Here is a 17855-nt window from a genome sequence, read left to right as displayed (position 1 = left end):
AGAACAGAGCGCAGGGAGGATGTGGTGTTTTCTTTATTTGAGGGGTTGGTTCACTACTGCTGCAAAGCAGTTCCTCCTGAAACTAACTCCTTAGACTCTTCAACTCTCTCCATAAGGTAAGTCCTCAAGGAAGCCAATGCCTTGACTTCTCTAAACTGCTTCTCTAATGTAATGTTATGACAGAAACAGAACAATATGATTGACACACAAATGCATCTTTAACTTTTATAGTGCATCTGACAAAGTTGAGCTTTTATGTTCTGACATAAATATTACTTTCTGTTTGAGTTCTCATTAATTGTATTCACACTATCATTCCCTGGGTGGTTTGATTACACTTTATATTCAACATGGCAAACTTTGATAAGCAACTGTTGCCTTCTCACAACCATAGATTTTCACGCTAGGTGGCGCTATTGCCTATCTATGGCCCGTTCCCTTGTTTTACTTGGATGTCCACGTAACCGCGTACGTATTATGCGCGCCTCTGTTGTCCAAAAACATTGAGAAGGAAAACTTCATAGAAATGGCGGAGGGTGCAACATCTCTGAAGGGTTTGCGAGCTCAAATGGGTAAGGAATACACTCAGCATAACTAATTATTAATGTGCCAATGTAGCTACTTAATGAAGTCGAATTTCCTCTACGTTGCTTGCTAAGTGACCCCTCTACCGGTAACCTKCTCATTTTGAACATGTTTTGTGGCTAGCGAGCTAACCTTATCCGCTGACAAAAGGGGTTGGGAGTCCGCAACTCTGATCCCCTCCGGCTAGTTTGAAAGCTAGCTGTACAAACTACTAAGCTAGCTGCATGAAAATCAACGTTTACCGGCTCGTTTATTTTGCACTATATGTAACTAGTACAACGTTCCTATTGAATGTACTTATTGTAAAATAACATTTAAACCTACTCTAACGGAGTTAGCCATAGTAGCAGAACCAGAGAGCCAATCGTTGTTGGATCCAAAATTAAATGTAATCACCGGTTGGATCGGATCTGTATGCGTGCGCGCTGTTGAGGCGCCATAAATTGCTACCTAGCTAACGTTACACATCAAACTTGTTGAAATAGTTGCCTAATTAGTTAGCTAAGTATTAACAAATTTGCCAATAAACATAATTAACTTTGCTAGCTGGGTAGCTACCTTATACCGTTCGCTAGCGTGCCTATTTTCTGACTAGCTAATTTAACTAATATTAGCTACAGTAACTACTTTATGGTCATCTTTGACATCTCCAAGTTCAAGCTAGGAGGTAACGTTAGCTAACGACTTGCTAGCCATTGTCTGCAAAGGAGCAAACCGTATTTTCTGGTTGGCTAGCTAGCCAGTTTAATCAGATTGACCCTGGAGAGGGCAGTTTATTCGAGTCATTATATTACATTACGGTAGCTAGCTGATTAAGGAAGCAGTTTTCCAACTTGTCTAGCTACTAGGCTGCACGAAACTAGTGTAAACTACACAAATTGTCTGTTGGCATGCTAAATGACGCTAGGCTAATTCTAGAACAATTATGTGCAAGTAACGTTAGCTACGTAAGTATTGCTATTTTTTTGTGCCTGTCTTAATGCCCAGAAAGGACGTTTGTTGTGGTATTCCTGAGGGCTTTGAATGAGAGTATTCCTGAGGGCTTTGGATGTTGACAGGTTTTGACCTGGAACTGGGAGGTGATTGGTGGTTTCATGGGATTTGAGAGGAWGTTATGGTGGTTTTTGTATGTTGCTTGCCTACCTAGCTAATTCCTCTCTAGAGACAAGTCACCAATGCACAGTTTCCCCTCATTGCACGTGGCTCATTGGTATTCAAGCAGTGAAGAGAATATGAAATTAAAAATATTTGTCTAAGCTTGTTCACATGTGACAGATTCCGTTGTCTTGGCAAAGTAGCTAGCTGCTACATTTATTTTATTTAACCTTTATTTAACTAGGCAAGTCAGTTAAGAACAAATTCTTATTTACAATGACGGCCTATGAACAGTGGGTTAACTGCCTTGAGGGGCAGAACTACAGATTTTACCTTGTCAGCTCGGGGATTCGATCTACATAACGATGTCTGACGTGGTTTTGCACTGAGTTCCACAGACACTGAACCAAAAGTCCACAAAGCTCCTCATGGGATGATAAGATTGTCCAGTTACTGCTAGTTTTCTTGGATGCAGTCAGTGATAAGGGGTTGTTTGTTTCTTGGGTATTTGGTTCCACTTTTTCACTGTACAAAATTGCTGAATAAGCCAACACTTTTTCTATGTCTTAACATTGTTTTACACWGAAGTTATTTTACGTTGTAAGCTGGGCCTCTTCCTGAGTGGCAGCCAAATGCACAGATGTTTACTGTGCGCCTGCATCAGGTCTGAATGCCCAGTTTGTTTTGACTCAAACTGTTGGACTGGGCTGAAATGCTAGTGTTTCTTACGGCAACATACCAGGTGTGAAGGGGTGTTTCTGAAATTAGGTCATATCTTTTCTTCATCCACTTTCTCATTCACTATTTTCACTCTGAAAGCTATATCCACTGAAATATGTGTCTTTGTGAAAGTATTTTCCAGAGATATTCAATCTTGCCTGTCAGTAGACTGCTGAGAAAGAGGGTGATGAGGGGAGGTTTGAAAAKCCCAACCGCACTGTGTTCATACATAGGAAGGCTAACAAAAGAATGTCTGGAATCCAGTACAGCGTTAAAACACACAAATACTTGGTTATCTCCGCAAGATTGTGGGTTGTACCTACACTGTCATTATGAGTGTAGATCAGATGCCTGTGACTGGAACCTAGCAAGGCTATCTGAATCCTGGCTCTGCCTGGCCTGAAGAATCAAAAGCATGAAAAATATTTCTGAATTGTTCTGAGGGAACCGAWGGAGGAAATTGTTTAGCCTTTTTTGGTGCAGAAGCTTGTAGCAATGAAACAAACAACTAGTTAGGAGGAGCTCCTCTCATCCCTGCCTTCTACAGGAGGTTAACCCTGAGTTCAGAGGTCATGACCTTCTACAGTCTGAGATTGCAGAGCCCCCGACAGTGACACGGTTTGGTTCCATGGCAGGCATTACAGCACAGAGAGAAACGTGCCCCAGGCAGGTCAACTCTTTTATAGGGTGAATAAGAGCTGATTAATGTGTTGCAGTAAAATATCATGGAAGTTCGGATGTGCCCACTCATGCAAACGCCCCCATCCTCTCACCATGGTGGAAAGATTTGGGAAGTAAATGTTGGCTACATTATTTGAATAAGAGGCCATAAGATAAGATGGCCCTCCCATTCTGACTATATAGAAGTGACTCACTGAAAAGCAAAGATAGGCCTAGTTTATAAAATCAGRAAAAAAAGAAACGTCCCTTTTTCAGGACCCTGTCTTTCAAAGATAATTCGTAAAGATCCAAATAACTTCACCGTTCTTCATTGTAAAGGGTTTAAACACTGTTTCCCATGCTTGTTCAATGAACCATAAACAATTAATGAACATGCACCTGTGGAACGGTCGTTAAGACACTAACAGCTCACAGACGGTAGGCAATTAAAGTCACAGTTATGAAAACTTAGGACACTAAAGAGGCCTTTCAACCGACTCTGTAAAACACCAAAAAGAAAGATGCCTAGGGTCCCTGCTCATCTGCATGAACGTGCCTTGGGCATGCTGCAAGGAGGCATGAGGACTGCGGGACAGGTACKGGATGGCAACAACTGCCCGAGTTGCACCAGGAARGCACAATCCCTCCAGTGCTCAGACTGTCRGCAATAGGCTGAGAGAGGCTGGACTGAGGGRTTGTAGGCCTGTTATAAGGCAGGTCCTCACCAGACATCATCGGCAACAACGTCGCGTATGGGCACAAACCACCGTCGCTGGACCAGACAGGACTGGCAAAAAGTGGTCTTCACTGACTAGTCGTGGTTTTGTCTCACCGTTATTGATGGTCGGATTCGCGTTTATCGTTGAAGGAATGAGCGTTACACCTAGGCCTTTACTCTGGAGCGGGATCGATTTGGAGGTGGAGGGTCCATCATGGTCTGGGGCGGTGTGTCCCAGCATCATCAGACTGAGCTTGTTGTCATTGCAGGCAATCTCAACGCTGTGCGTTACAGGGAAGACATCCTCCTCCCTCATGTGGTATCCTTCCTGCAGGCTCATCCTGACATGACCCTCCAGCATGACAATGCCACCAGCCATGCTGCTCGTTCTGTGCGTTATTTCCTGCAAGACAGGAATGTCCGTGTTCTGCCATGGCCAGGGAAGAGCCCGGATCTCAATCCCATTGAGCACGTCTGGGACTTGTTGGATCGGAGGGTGAGGGCAAGGGCCATTCCCCCCCCAGAAATGTCTGGGAACTTGCAGGTGCCTTGGAGAAGAGGGGGGTAACATCTCACAGCAAGAACTGGAAAATCTGGCACAGTCCATAAGGAGGAGATGCACTGCAGTACTTGATGCAGCTGGTGGCCACACCAGATACTGACTTTTGATTTTGACACTGCCCGTTGTTCAGGGACACATTATTCCATTTCTGTTAGTCACGTGTCTGTGGAACTTGTTCAGTTTGTCTCAGTTGTTGAATCTTGTTATGTTCATACAAATATTTACACATGTTAAGTTTGCTGAAAATAAACGCAGATGACAGTGAGAGGATGTCTCTTTTGTTGAGTTTAGATGCTTTGTGTCAGTTGATTGTATAAGCATTGAGCCTAGGCCTATCCACTCCATTGTGCTTGTTGGCATGCCATGAGTGATGCTGATGAAACGTGATGTGTGGCTTACACATCTGAGACAGTCCTTGTGTGAACCCTAACGAGCCCTACTCTGGTCAGGGCATTCTGTCATTAGCCAGTGAGAATGGAGCTCAACCTGCTGTCGTCAAGGTGTCATCATCCCGGTGGCTCTGGAAATAGCCCCGGCTTACCTCTGAGTGAATGTGTCCCCAATAATCCTGGACAGTATCTGCTGTGTYTGTGTGCACCCTCATCACAGCTGTGCCTGTTGAAGGCTGTCATTATTAGACAGTGTGGATACATTCCCCTCCAGGCATTCCCCTCCATTCCCCCCAGAGGGAATGAGAGGTCACTTCACTGAACTCACTATTGTCTCTGACTGATATTTGTGTGTGGGTGGGTGGTTGTGTTAAGGGTGGGGGGCTGTAGTTGTTACTGTTTCTTTGAGCCCTGTCTTGACGAGTGGCTGGACTCTATGCTTTATTTTTGGCTGACTGGTACTGAGCACTGAGGTGTCAATCTCACTGTGGCTTTGGACAGGAGGCACGAACGCAGCAGTCAGCATGTCTTCTTCAGCAGTGGCCCAATGTAAATGTATTGTGAATAGTATGTAATTTATGAACAAAAGGATATATGCCTCATACTCTTTTATATTGGTGTTCATTCATTACCCGTAGTGCTTTGAAGTTAGACATTTCCTGTTTGAATACTGGTGGTTTTGTCCGGCTGTGAACAGAACTGCAGCTGCATGATGGATCAGGCTGGCCTGCTTCCTGTTTATGACCAGTGACTGCCCTGTCTGTGGAGCCATGATGAGTGTTCCAGGACAAGACAGGAGCCCCCTGATGAGTTGGATTTTACTGCCTCCCCTAACTGCCTTGCCTGGGGGATGTTTCCTAGCCTAGCTAACCTAATCAATATAGCCAGTCTATTTACTATGCTATGTGTGATTCTAGAGAGCTAAGCTGTTGCAGTGCATATTGTACCCTAACTATCTAATAGGATAAGTTAGGTACTTCAGACTAATCGGTTGAGGTGTTTCCCCCATCGCAGCAATGTAGTGCCGCTGTAGCTAGCAAGCATAGGTTAATTAAAATTGTACGTGCTCTATGGTTTGATGGAAAAAAGTAGGTTGTTTTTAAACATATTGTATTTTAGTTGTGGACATAAAATAAAATAAATATTTTACCAGGTTAATCTCAGTCTCTTTTACAAGAGAGACCTGGCCAAAATGGCAGCACACAAAGTTGCAGACACATTTACAACATAAAACACGAAGCACTACAGTTTWWAAAAAAKCATACATTTACATACAGAAAAGCAAGATGGTTTGGGAAAGTGGCCCAACTGTGGGTCAAAACATTGATAGCCCTCTTTTATTTTCCATCATAGTGTTCAACCTAACTTTAAACACATTTTTAGATGGGACGAGCTCCTGTCATTTTAGGACCTTTTCAAGTTCGTTCCAAGTGGAAGGGGCAGCGTCCTAAAAATATTTTTTGCCCTAGCTCTGTACGGGTCTTAGGCAAAATCAACTAGACACAGTCCTCTGTGCACAGACGATAGTTTTCATTTGACTGCTAGACAATGCAGTTACAAAAATAAAAGGGTAGCTGTCTCAATATGGCCTTATAAATATAAATTTACCAATGATTTAATCTCTGAAGAGCTAACGAAGGCCAACCCACTCTCATGTAGAGGGTACAGTGATGTGAGAGCTTTGGAGTTAGTAACAAACCTCAGCTCATCATGGCTTTTATTTGTATTTATTTTTTTATTGCAGAAAACCAGTAGACAATGGCAAAATAAATGCAAACCTCTTTCTGGATGCTCAACACAAAGTATAGCTCATGTATTTTTTTGTTTCATCGGGTAATGATTTGCAGAGTAATACTTATGGATCATTCTGAAAGAGACCTCTGACCTTGTTAACAAGAAGGTATTTGTGTGGTAATAACCAGACTTTTTCCCCTCAAGAGATATTATTGACAAATGTATTCCAGTAAGTTGTGACATAAGATATTGATTCTATATCCCTTTTAAATAAAGCAGGGATAGATCTGTTCTGAGGGAGGAAGGAGAAACATATTTTCCCTATTGGAGAGTCAACTGGATTAAGCGAGGGTAAGAAGGTGAGGTCTGGCTACATCTGGCTACACCTCTAAATAACATGAGAGTTCCAGATGGAATAGCATCAGACTATGGCGAACTCTCTAGGTGTGACAGGGATATTGTAACGAGATAAATTCCTTATAATGATTGACAATCCTTCTGCATTAAAACYTTGACTCATCAGCAGGATATGATTATTAAACCAGTTCTTAAAAAAATAGACTTGTTTCTATACAATATATGTTCATTGTTCCAAATGAAATACCTATGCGGGGGGAAATTGTTTATATATTAACAACCACGCTAAGAATACTTGTCTATGAAAAGCAGATCATTTTGTAGGAATCAAATCATTGTTATAGTTACAAAGTAACATAAAATTGAAGTCACCAAATAGGGAGAAGATTCAATTCCAAATTGAAGTTGTTTTCTTTAGGAAATGTTTAGCCCAATTTATCTTAAGTATTATTCAAAGTATGAAAATTGGAAAAAATTAGACCACCATATTCATGTGTTCATAGCGACAGATTTCCTAATATAATGTGTATGATTTTTCCAGATGAAGTTGAAAAGCATCTGGTCAACCGGTTTACTTATTTTGTTAAGATGTAGGGACTGGGCTGCATAAGTAAGTCTGGAGATACCTTCAGCTTTAGAAACAATACTTGACCTTTTCAAGGATAAATCCCGCAGCAACCAATGGTTAACTTTTATTTTATTTTCAAAAATAGGTATGAAATTTAATAAGCATCTTTCCTGTTGATCCATAGATATGGTAATCCCAAGGTACGTTACTTTTTCCTTGACTGGAATATTGCATATAGAGGGTATCACACAGTCTTTAACAGCAAACAATTCACACTTATTAAGGTTTAGGCAAAGACCAGATGCTTTGGAAAAAATATTTATCACATCGACTGCTCTAGGAATCTGGTCAGCATCTTTCAAAAAGAGGGTGGTGTCATTTACAAGCTGACTGGTGATGATATCTCTGTCAGCAATAGAGGTCCCTTTTTATATCGCTGGATTTAACAAAACTTGTAAAAGTTGGGTTGCAAGCAGGAAGAGGTTAGGTGAAGTTGGGAAACCTTGCCTAGTTCCTCTTTTCAATTCTAGGAGGAGTGCCATGCTCTAATTTAATGGAACTGTTCCCATTCGTCCKATGTTAGTGTCCAGCATGCGTAATGATGTCACAGGGACAAACATGTACAAGATATCACCATAATCAATTACAGGCACGAAAGTAGCGGAAACGATCCTCTTTCTCTCTTATAAAGAAAAACATGACTTATTATGAAAATAAAAACCCAACTTGAACCTTTCGATGTGGGTTTTAAAGGTGAGACACTCGTCTATCAAGAGACCCAAGTACTTGTAAGTTGCTTCTCTTTATACTCTATCTGCATAGTGACTATACGTGGGAGAGTCTGAGGTTTCATCTTAGATTTTGTGAAAAGCATCAACTTAGTTTTTTCAGCTTTTAAAAGCCACTTCAGCTGACAGAGCTGAGTCTGGACAATAGTAAAGGCAGATTGCAGTTCTTCAAAGGCTTTATTCAATGTTGCGGCACAATAATAAATAACTGTCGTCAGCATAAAAATGAAAACTAGCGTTTGACACGTCATTATTATACCAACATTATTAAAGTGATTCTTTGGGATTTTGGCAATGAGGCCCTTTATCTACTTCTCCGTAGTCCGATGAACTCATGGATTCCATTTTGTATGTGTCTGTGTGCGGTTTGAAGAAAGTTGCTAAATAGTGATAGCCCAAATGCTAACTAGCGTTAGCGCAATGACTTGAAGTCTATACCCATAGATTTCTAATTGTGCTAAAACTAGTTAGCATGGGCTCGCAAAACTCCCTTCAAAACACACAGCTTTTGAACCAAGAGACTGCCTGATCAGATAATTCTATGTTGGCAAGTTTTTGCAACATGTCATGATCAACTCTGTCAAATGCCTTTGACAGATCGATGAAAAAGGGTGCCTTTTCTTGTCGATGGCATCAATGATATAATTAACAACATTTGTTGCTGCAGTAGAAGTGCCATGCTGTTTTCTGAAACCTGATTGAAACGTAGATAAAATGTAATTGAAACGTAACTCCAATTGACAACGGATAGGCAGGCAAATTTGTTGTGTGTGTGTGCTAATGGTTTTGCTTAATACCTTCACTCAGTCACCATTGCTGTTGTCCCCATTGACATTACTGTTATAAAAACGCCACCCACGCTCTTGTCCGGCTTTGTGCTGCGTCATCCAGTCTGTCTGATTTACTGCAGCCAGCCCACTTGGGTCTAATGTATGCTTATCAATGCAAATCTCCATAGTGATGGATGCAGGTGTCCTCTCCCTCCTCTCGTCAGCTCTTTCAGTGTGCACAAGAACACCTGGCTCTTTCAGTTCTACAATACGTGGTCCTGTGTGGCTCAGTTGGTAGAGCATGGCTCTGGGTTCGATTCCCACGGGAAACCAGTAAGAAAATGTATGCACTCACTACTGTAAGTCGCTCAAATAAGAGCGTCTGCTAAATGACTAAAATGTAAAATACGTATAAGTCTGTGGTGAAAAGACCTGGATAAAAGCATTATATTCAATTGAAACCCCTATTGCGTTGTCCAGTTAATGTAGGCTAGTCTATGACCAATATTAACTTAGGATAAATTGATGGTTATCACTAGCCTCCCAGGTGTGGCAGAGTTAATGGGTTTGGACTGGAGCATAGGTGGTGTAACCAGGGACTCAGTCCTTTATTGTTGCTATGGTGTACTGTTATTTGCATGCTTTGTGCTGGAGGAGAGGGCTCACTGTTTGCCCACTGTCCTCCTTTGTGAGTGACCGAGAGGATGAGGACAGTGACTCAGACTATCCCTTTTGCATATTCTCTATATCCTCTGGCCTGCTCTTTTAATCTGCGTCTGTGAGGACAGGCTGCACCTACTTCTAATCACGCTATCACACGAGCAGGGAATTATTTCAACTTCTTTTGAAGATGACTGTCTTCAGTGAAACTCTTTTTGGATCAACAATCTGAATGACCACTTCCTGGGCCAAGAGTCTGTCTATGAATAGTGTGAACACTCCAAAGGAACTCAGACCCCTCAAAAGATCCCCAGATGTGAATTGAACTGATACCATCTTGAGAGGTTGTCTGAGTTTGTTTTGCTTGAATTCTGTGATCTGTTCCCTTTTTTGGGGCAATGTGAACACAAAGCTCTCCAGGWTCACTTGTCATTATTCCCACACCACACAGTAGACTACTGCAACACCGTTTCCCCTGCCATAACCCCTCACATTGGTGAGAGAAGATGATGTGCAGGTTCATGGGAAAAAAACGTGTGCTGTTTATGGATATTGATTAGAGATTGTCAAGTATGCACAGAAATTCAAAAATACACTTTGTACTGACACGATGTTCAGATTATTTGTTTGCAATATGTTTATCTATAGGCTAAAATAGCTTCATAAGCTGTTTATTGATTGTGGGGTTTGAATAGTGTGAGAAGACAACATATTTGTTGAGAATCATAACATGGGTAGAAAATCCATTCTAGCTCTTAAAGGGGCAGTAACCTACATTGGGTGAACAATTTTWAATTAGGCATACAGCATTATTTAATCAGCAGTTATTCTACTGGTATTTTAATGTTACCAATAATATTTACATTTTATCTTATTAGCATTTCGTTAAAAGATGACAATTGTATCTATTAGCTTCCAAAATGTAAGTAGGTACAGTATATCTAGTTGTCCGATAGCACATTCTGATGGAGTGACTTGTCCTGTACTTTTACCCAGAGTGCATTGAGTGAATGTTGGAAAAATACACAGGTTCCTTTCTGAACCTGTCTCTTATACACATCTAGATGTGTATAAGAGACAGGTCCTGTACTTTTACCCAGAGTGCATTGAGTGAATGTTGGAAAAATACACAGAACAAAAATATAAAGTGTTGATCCCATGTTTCATGAGCTGAAATAGAAATATGCACAAAATCTCAAATTTTGTGCACAAATTTGTTTACATCCCTGTAGGTGAGCATTTCTCTTTTGCCAAGATAATCCATCCACCTGACAGATGTGACATACCAAGAAGCTGATTTATACAGCATGATCGTTACAGATGTGTGCCTGGGTACAATAAAAGGCCATTCTAAAATGTGCAGTTTTGTCAAATGACACAATGCCACGCACGTCTCAAGTTGAGGGAGCGTGCAATTAGCATGCTGACTGCAGGAATGTCCACCAGAGCTGTTGCCAGATAATTGAAAGTAAATTTCTCTACCATAAGCTGCCTCCAATGTCATTTTAGAAAAATGTGTCAGTACGTCCAACTGGCCTCACAACCACAGACCACCTGTAACCACACCAGCCCAGGACCACCTCATCCGGCTTCTTCACCTTCGGGATCTTCTGAGACCAGCAACCCAGACAGCTGATAAAATTGAGTATTTCTGTCTATAATAGAGCCCTTTTGTGGAGCAAAGCTCATAGTTGGCTGGGCCTGGCTTCCCACCCATGGCTGCACCCTTGCCCAGTCATGTGAAATCCATAGATTAGGGCCTATTGAATTTATTTAAATTGGCAATTTTCCTTATATGCACTAACTCAGTAAAATCGTTGAAATTGTTGCATGTTGCGTTTTTATATTTTTGTTCAGTATTTCTTTGTTCCTTTCTAAACATAGCAATGTGAAAGCAAAGAGTACTCTGACTTAAAAAAGTTGAATTGAACTTGCAGTAGAGTTAAGTCCTCGTTCAAAGGCAAGGGCAGTGTGAATTATATTTACCTTTTTTACCCAGAGCCCTGCCCAACTACATGACATGCCACCTCAGACCTGGCCCCTGATGACAGACCACAGACTTTCATTTGATAAATGTGGTCAATATATTGCCCAAGTGTTCATGTAAAGGAACTACTAATCTAAAGTTGGTCATTATGAAATTGACTGCAATCATTTTAAAAGCATTGTTCTGGATTTTTGCAATGAAGCCCTTTATCTACTTCCCCAGAGTCGGCTGAACTGGTGAATACCATTTGTATGTCTCTGCGTGCAGTTTGTAGGATGTTGCTATCTAGCGTTTGCGCAATTGCTAACTAGCATGCTAACTGTTCCCATAGACTTCCAATAATTGTGCTTTAAATCTACCTCAAACTTCCTTCATACTGGACGCAGAAACGTAAAAAGGTATCCACAAGTTCATCTGACTTAGGGCTCCCGAGTGGCGCAACGGTCTAAGGCACTGCATCTTCGTGCTAGAGTCGTCACGACAGACCCTGCTTCGATTCCAGGCTGTATCACAACTGGCCTTGATTGGGAGTCCCATAGTGCGGCGCACAATTGGCTCAGCGTCGTCCGGATTTGGCCAGCGTAGGCCGTCATTGTAAATAAGAATTAGTTCTTAACTGCCTTGCCTAGTTAATTATATAAANGTTCTTAACTGCCTTGCCTAGTTAATTATATAAAACAATAAAAATCCTGCACTGTCCATTTAAAAATTCTTTCAGTTGTCTTGGGTCTCTGAAAAGGTCTCTGCTTGGCTTGGAATGAGTGTGAATTGAGGCTTGGATTGACAGTGAGTGAGATGCATAAGCCCTTGTCTGGTCTCTCAAGCTGTACTCTGCATTGCTGAACAACAGTTGACATGTGACAGAACTGCCTAAGTCTTGGCAGGGCGAGGAGGACACCAGATGAATGGTGTGTTGTAAGAGTCCCTTTTAGGCTGATTTGATGAGGTTTTGAATTTCGTCTAGTGGATCCTTATCTGCACCGACTTGGATCGGATTATATCTTTTCTCCTCTGTTTCGTACATTCAAGAGCTGTATATTGGCCMACGTTAATCTAATTTCACACCCTCTCATTGTGTTTTGTTTATTCCCCTGAGGGCAGGATGGATGTTAAAGTCGCTAGCTCACGAGACACCGCTACTTAACCATTCACCCCAAATGTATAATCTAATACTGAGCACCCCTCAGTTTCTACAGAGGCAGTGGGTTAGCTAGTTTGTGTATTAGGCCTGTCTGAGTCTTATGAAGGTAATCAGACAGTCAAAAGGCCATTGGAACACTTTTTACTTAACTGGGATTCCCACTCTGTGAAGCYTGATGAGAGGAAAAGTAAACTGATGTCCCCTTCCTATGGGATTATCAGCAGACTTTGACCGAGTCATTCATCTGTGACGACCTGKGTGAAAGATATTGATGCTGTTCCATTGAAGACTATGGTATTGATGCAGCTTTGTTTGTTTGRCGTGTTGGTTTTGTCCTCCCGTTGACTTTTGCTATCTGCTCTGTAAAGGCCAATGGCTAAAGAATAACATCAATGCCAGTCTGTTTGGGAGTGGAGGAGTGTTGCACTTAGAGATCCATTGTCTGTCGTTTGAGGTTTCTCTTCTCCAGTCAGAACCACACTGATATGGGCTAATGTAAAGAGCTGTAGCATAGTCCTCTTCTGTAGTCCACTTCATGTTCCTGATTTTGGAGTTTCCACTCACTGATAACCTGCCTTTTTGGTTTTATTGTGTTTATGTCAGGCTGAGTTTTCTCCCGCATATTCTCGTCCTCTGTATATGACCTTTCCACTCAACAAAAAAACAGCATGGCAGATAGCAGTGAACACAGAGTACRGTCAGGGTCTTGTAAAGAGGGCCATTGTCACCACCACTCCCCATTGGATAATGCTTTAGTGTTGCTGTACTGTCTCACTGCTTAATGTTAGGGAGTTGGAGAAGCAGAGGTGCTTGGTTCCCTTTTGTTACACTAAAGTTGTATGTGACATAAAGGCATTTAGACAGGACAGGTTATTTGATTACTTTGTTATCCGCCGTCTCACTCAGATTAGAGGTCGACCGATTAATCGMAAGGGCCGATTTCAAGTTTTTATAACAATCGGAAATCGSTATTTTTGGACACCGGTTTTGCCGATTTTATCTTTCTCATCTTTATTTAACTAGGAAAGTCAGTTAAGAACACATTCTTATTTTCAATGACGGCCTAGGAACGGTGGGTTAACTGCCTCGTTCAGGGGCAGAATGACAGATTTTCACATTGTCAGCTCGGGGGATCCTTACAGTTAACTAGTCCAACTCAATAACGACCTGCACTCCACAAGGAGACATACTGCCTGTTACGCGAATGCAGTAAGCCAAGGTAAGTTGCTAGCTAGCATTAAACTTAGTTTTTTATAAGATATCAATTAATCATAATCACTAGTTAACTACACATGGTTGATGATATTTCTAGATATTATCTAGCGTGTCATGCGTTGCATATAATCTGACTGAGCATACAAGCATACAAGTATCTGACTGAGCGGTGGTAGGCAGAAGCAGGCGCGTAAACATTCATTCAAACAGCACTTTCGTGCGTTTTTCCAGCAGCTCTTCGTTGTGCGTCAAGCATTGCGCTGTTTATGACTTCAAGCCWATCAACTCCCGAGATGAGGCTGGTGTAACCGAAGTGAAATGGCTAGCTAGTTAGCGGGGCGTGCGCTAATAGCGTTTCAAACGTCACTCGCTCTGAGCCTTGGAGTGGTTGTTCCCCTTGCTCTGCATGGGTAACGCTGCTTCGAGGGTGGCTGTTGTCGTTGTGTTCCTCGTTCGAGCCCAGGGAGGAGCGAGGAGAMGGACGGAAGCTATACTGTTACACTGGCAATACAAAGTCCCTATAACAACATCCAATAGTCAAAGGTTAATGAAATCAAATGGTATAGAGGGAAATAGTCCTATAATCTATAAACTACAACCTAAAACTTCTTACCTGGGAATATTGAAGACTCATGTTAAAAGGAACACCAGCTTTCATATGTTCTCATGTTCTGACAAGGAACTTAAACGTAGCTTTCTTACATGGCACATATTGCACTTTTACTTTCTTCTCCAGCACTTTGTTTTTGCATTATTTAAACCAAATTGAACATGTTTCATTATTTATTTGAGGCTAAATTGATTTTATTGATGTATTATATTAAGTTAAAATAAGTGTTCATTCAGTATTGTTGTAATTGTCATTATTACAAATAAATCAACAACAAAAATATCGGCCGATTTAATCGGTATCAGCTTTTTTGGTGCTCCAATAATCGGTATCAGCTTTTTTGGTGCTCCAATAATCGGTATCAGCTTTTTTGGTGCTCCAATAATCGGTATCGGCGTTGAAAAATCATAATCGGTCGACCTCTAACTCAGATATTTAAGCATGATGACTACTTTAGTATCCCATACACTCATGGGGCTTTGCTAGCCTATAGCACTGAACTGCAGAGACAATATTGCTGTTTTAAATGCTAATTTCCTCAAATTCTGCACATTTTGCCATCGGGAACAGAGAATATTTGACAATTTAAAAAATAAATAATAATAATTAAATTCTAGTTTCCTGTAATTCTACACATTTGTCATGTGGCTGAGAGCGAATTCCATATTAAAACAATAACTGCAATTATACACATTTTATCATGGCTTATGCCTTGTTCATATGTTCTGAGGGACTCAAACATTATAACAAAGTCAATGCCATGACATTTTTTTAAATTTCAGGTTCTTCCTGGGATGTTTGTATAGAAAATCACAGCACTGTTAGTGTTGTGACCAAAGCCCATCTGACCCAGTGTGTCACAGAGCCCTGTGTACAGCTGCCTGGCTGACCATTGATGAGGGGGAGGCTGGTGGCTAGAGGCTGAATAGATGGATTCTTCTGTAGTGTTAAATCATCTGAATCTCTCTTGAACATGCGTTCCTATGGAGGATAAACAAAGCACAGTGTAAACTGCTTACTCAGCAGCTCGTTATTCCAAAATCATTTTCGTTTCATTAGATGTCTTTTTTAAAATTCATTTTTATTGATCATGCTGTCTCTCTGTCTCTCTCTCTGTGTGTGTGCTTACAGCTGCAGCTGCGCAGGCACAGGCAGAGGAGCGGCGCAGCCTAGCAGGGAACAGCCCAGGGCCTGCATCCCCAGCAGCAGCAGCAGCAGCTAACACGCCATCCCCAGCAGCAGCGAGTCTACCCGACCAGGTAACAAACAGCCCTGCCTGCTGCATCTGTATAAACCCACCTGTCACACACACATGTATATTACATCGCTCAAAAAATAAAGGGAACACTTAACCAACCAATGTAACTCCAAGTCAATCACACTTCTGTGAAATCAAACTGTCCACTTAGGAAGCAACACTGATTGACAATAAATTTCACATGCTGTTGTGCAAATGGAAATAGACAAAAGGTGGAAATTATAGCAATTAGCAAGACACCCCCAAAAAAAATGAGTGATTCTGCAGGTGGTGACCACAGACCACTTCTCAGTTCCTAGCTTCCTGGCTGATGTTTTGGTCCTTTTGAATGCTGGCGGTGCTCTCACTCTAGTGGTACATGAGACGAGTCTACAACCCACACAAGTGGCTCAGGTAGTGCGTTCATCAGGATGGCACATCAGCGGCTGTGGCAAAAGGTTTGCTGGTGTGTCAGCGTAGTGTCCAGAGCATGGAGGCGCTACAGGAACAGGCCAGTACATCAGGAGACGTGGAGGAGGCCGTAGGAGGGCAACACCCAGCAGCAGGACGCTACCTCCGCCTTGGTGCAAGGAGGTGCACTGGCCAGACCCCTGCAAAATGACCTCCAGCAGGCCACAATGTGCATGTGTCAGCATATGGTCTCACAAGGGGTCTGAGGATCTCATCTCGGTACTAATGGCAGTCAGGCTAACCTCTGGCGAGCACATGGAGGGCTGTGCGGCCCCACAAGAAATGCACCCCACACCATGACTGACCCATCGCCAAACCGGTCTGCGAGGATGTTGCAGGCGGCAGAACGTTCTCCCACGGCGTCTCCAGACTCTGTCACGTTGTCACATGTGCTCATGTGCTCAGTGTGAACCTGCTTTCATCTGTGAAGAGCACAGGGCGCCAGTGGCGAATTTGCCCAATCTTGGTGTTCTCTGGCAAATGCAAACGTCCTGCACGTGTTGGGCTGTAAGCACAACCCCCCCTGTGACGTCGGGCCCCTCATACACCTCATGGAGTCTGTTTCTGACCGTTTGAGCAGACACATGCACATTGTGGCCTGCTGGAGGTCATTTTGCAGGGCTTGGCAGTGCACCTCCTTGCATCAAAGGCGGAGGTAGCGGTCTGCTGCTGGGTTGTTGCCCTCCTACGGCCTCCTCCACGTCTCCTGAGTACTGGCCTGTTCTCCTGGTACAGCCTCATGCTCTTGGACACTACGCTGACCAGACACAGCAAACCTTTTTGCCACAGCTCGCATTGATGTGCCACTGGATGAACTGCACTACTGAGGCCACTTGTGTGGGTTGTAGACTCCGTCTCATGCTACCACTAGAGTGAGAGCATCGCCAAGCATTCAAAAGTGACAAAACATCAGCCAGGAAGCATAGGAACTGAGAAGTGGTCTGTGGTCACCACCTGCAGAATCACTCATTTTTTGGGGGTGTCTGCTAATTGCCTATAATTTCCACTTTTGTCTATCCATTTGCACAACAGCATGTGAAATTTATTAGTCAACCGTGTTGCTTCCTAAGTGGACAGTTGATTTCACAGAGTGTGATGTGACTTGGAGTTACATTGTGTTGTTTAGTGTTCCTTTCATTTTTTTGAGCAGTGTATTCAGGCACAGGCCTACACAGCATACATACCAGAATGACTTATGTCACCCTAACATGCTGACCAGACCGGACACGTCGCGTGCGCGAGCTCGCAAATAAATTTAGAAACCCATGTTATTAAATTATTGCACCCACACTGCTTGCGCGCGCCAACGAGCGTCTGCGAACCAAGGGCTAAAATAGATGTCGTTCCTATTTCTGACGCAGATCGCGCTGCAAGTCCTGCCTCTCCATCTCCTCATTGGTTTATAGAGACAGGTATCCACGTGCCATCTCCTCATTGGTTTATAGAAGCAGGTACCCACGTGCATCTCCTCATGGTTATACCACGTGGGTGATAGAAAGACGAAAACTGTTTTGCCGGTTGTCGTGGAATACAATGAAAGTTTAGAGTCGATCACCATATAATTTAATAAACGATGAAAAGGGCCTGG

The 17855-nt window shown here is 42.5% G+C and overlaps 1 protein-coding gene across 1 annotated transcript in view; it reads left to right on the top strand.

Annotated features, from left to right (window-relative positions):
* The first annotated feature begins 479 nt into the window (after nucleotides 1-479).
* The window catches only part of LOC111967426 (ensconsin), a 49739-nt gene continuing 32363 nt past the window's right edge, over nucleotides 480-17855 (top strand). The window contains exons 1-2 of the mRNA XM_023992432.2: nucleotides 480-572; nucleotides 15691-15818. Coding sequence (XP_023848200.2) covers nucleotides 527-572; nucleotides 15691-15818 — 174 coding nt within the window. The 5' untranslated portion in view covers nucleotides 480-526. The remainder of the gene's footprint in view (nucleotides 573-15690; nucleotides 15819-17855) is intronic.

This window comes from Salvelinus sp. IW2-2015, linkage group LG8 (assembly GCF_002910315.2).
Source record: "Salvelinus sp. IW2-2015 linkage group LG8, ASM291031v2, whole genome shotgun sequence".
NCBI classification, from domain to species: domain Eukaryota; kingdom Metazoa; phylum Chordata; class Actinopteri; order Salmoniformes; family Salmonidae; genus Salvelinus; species Salvelinus sp. IW2-2015.
The sequence above is the reverse complement of the archived record's forward strand: the minus strand, read 5'-3'. Positions and strand labels throughout refer to the sequence as shown.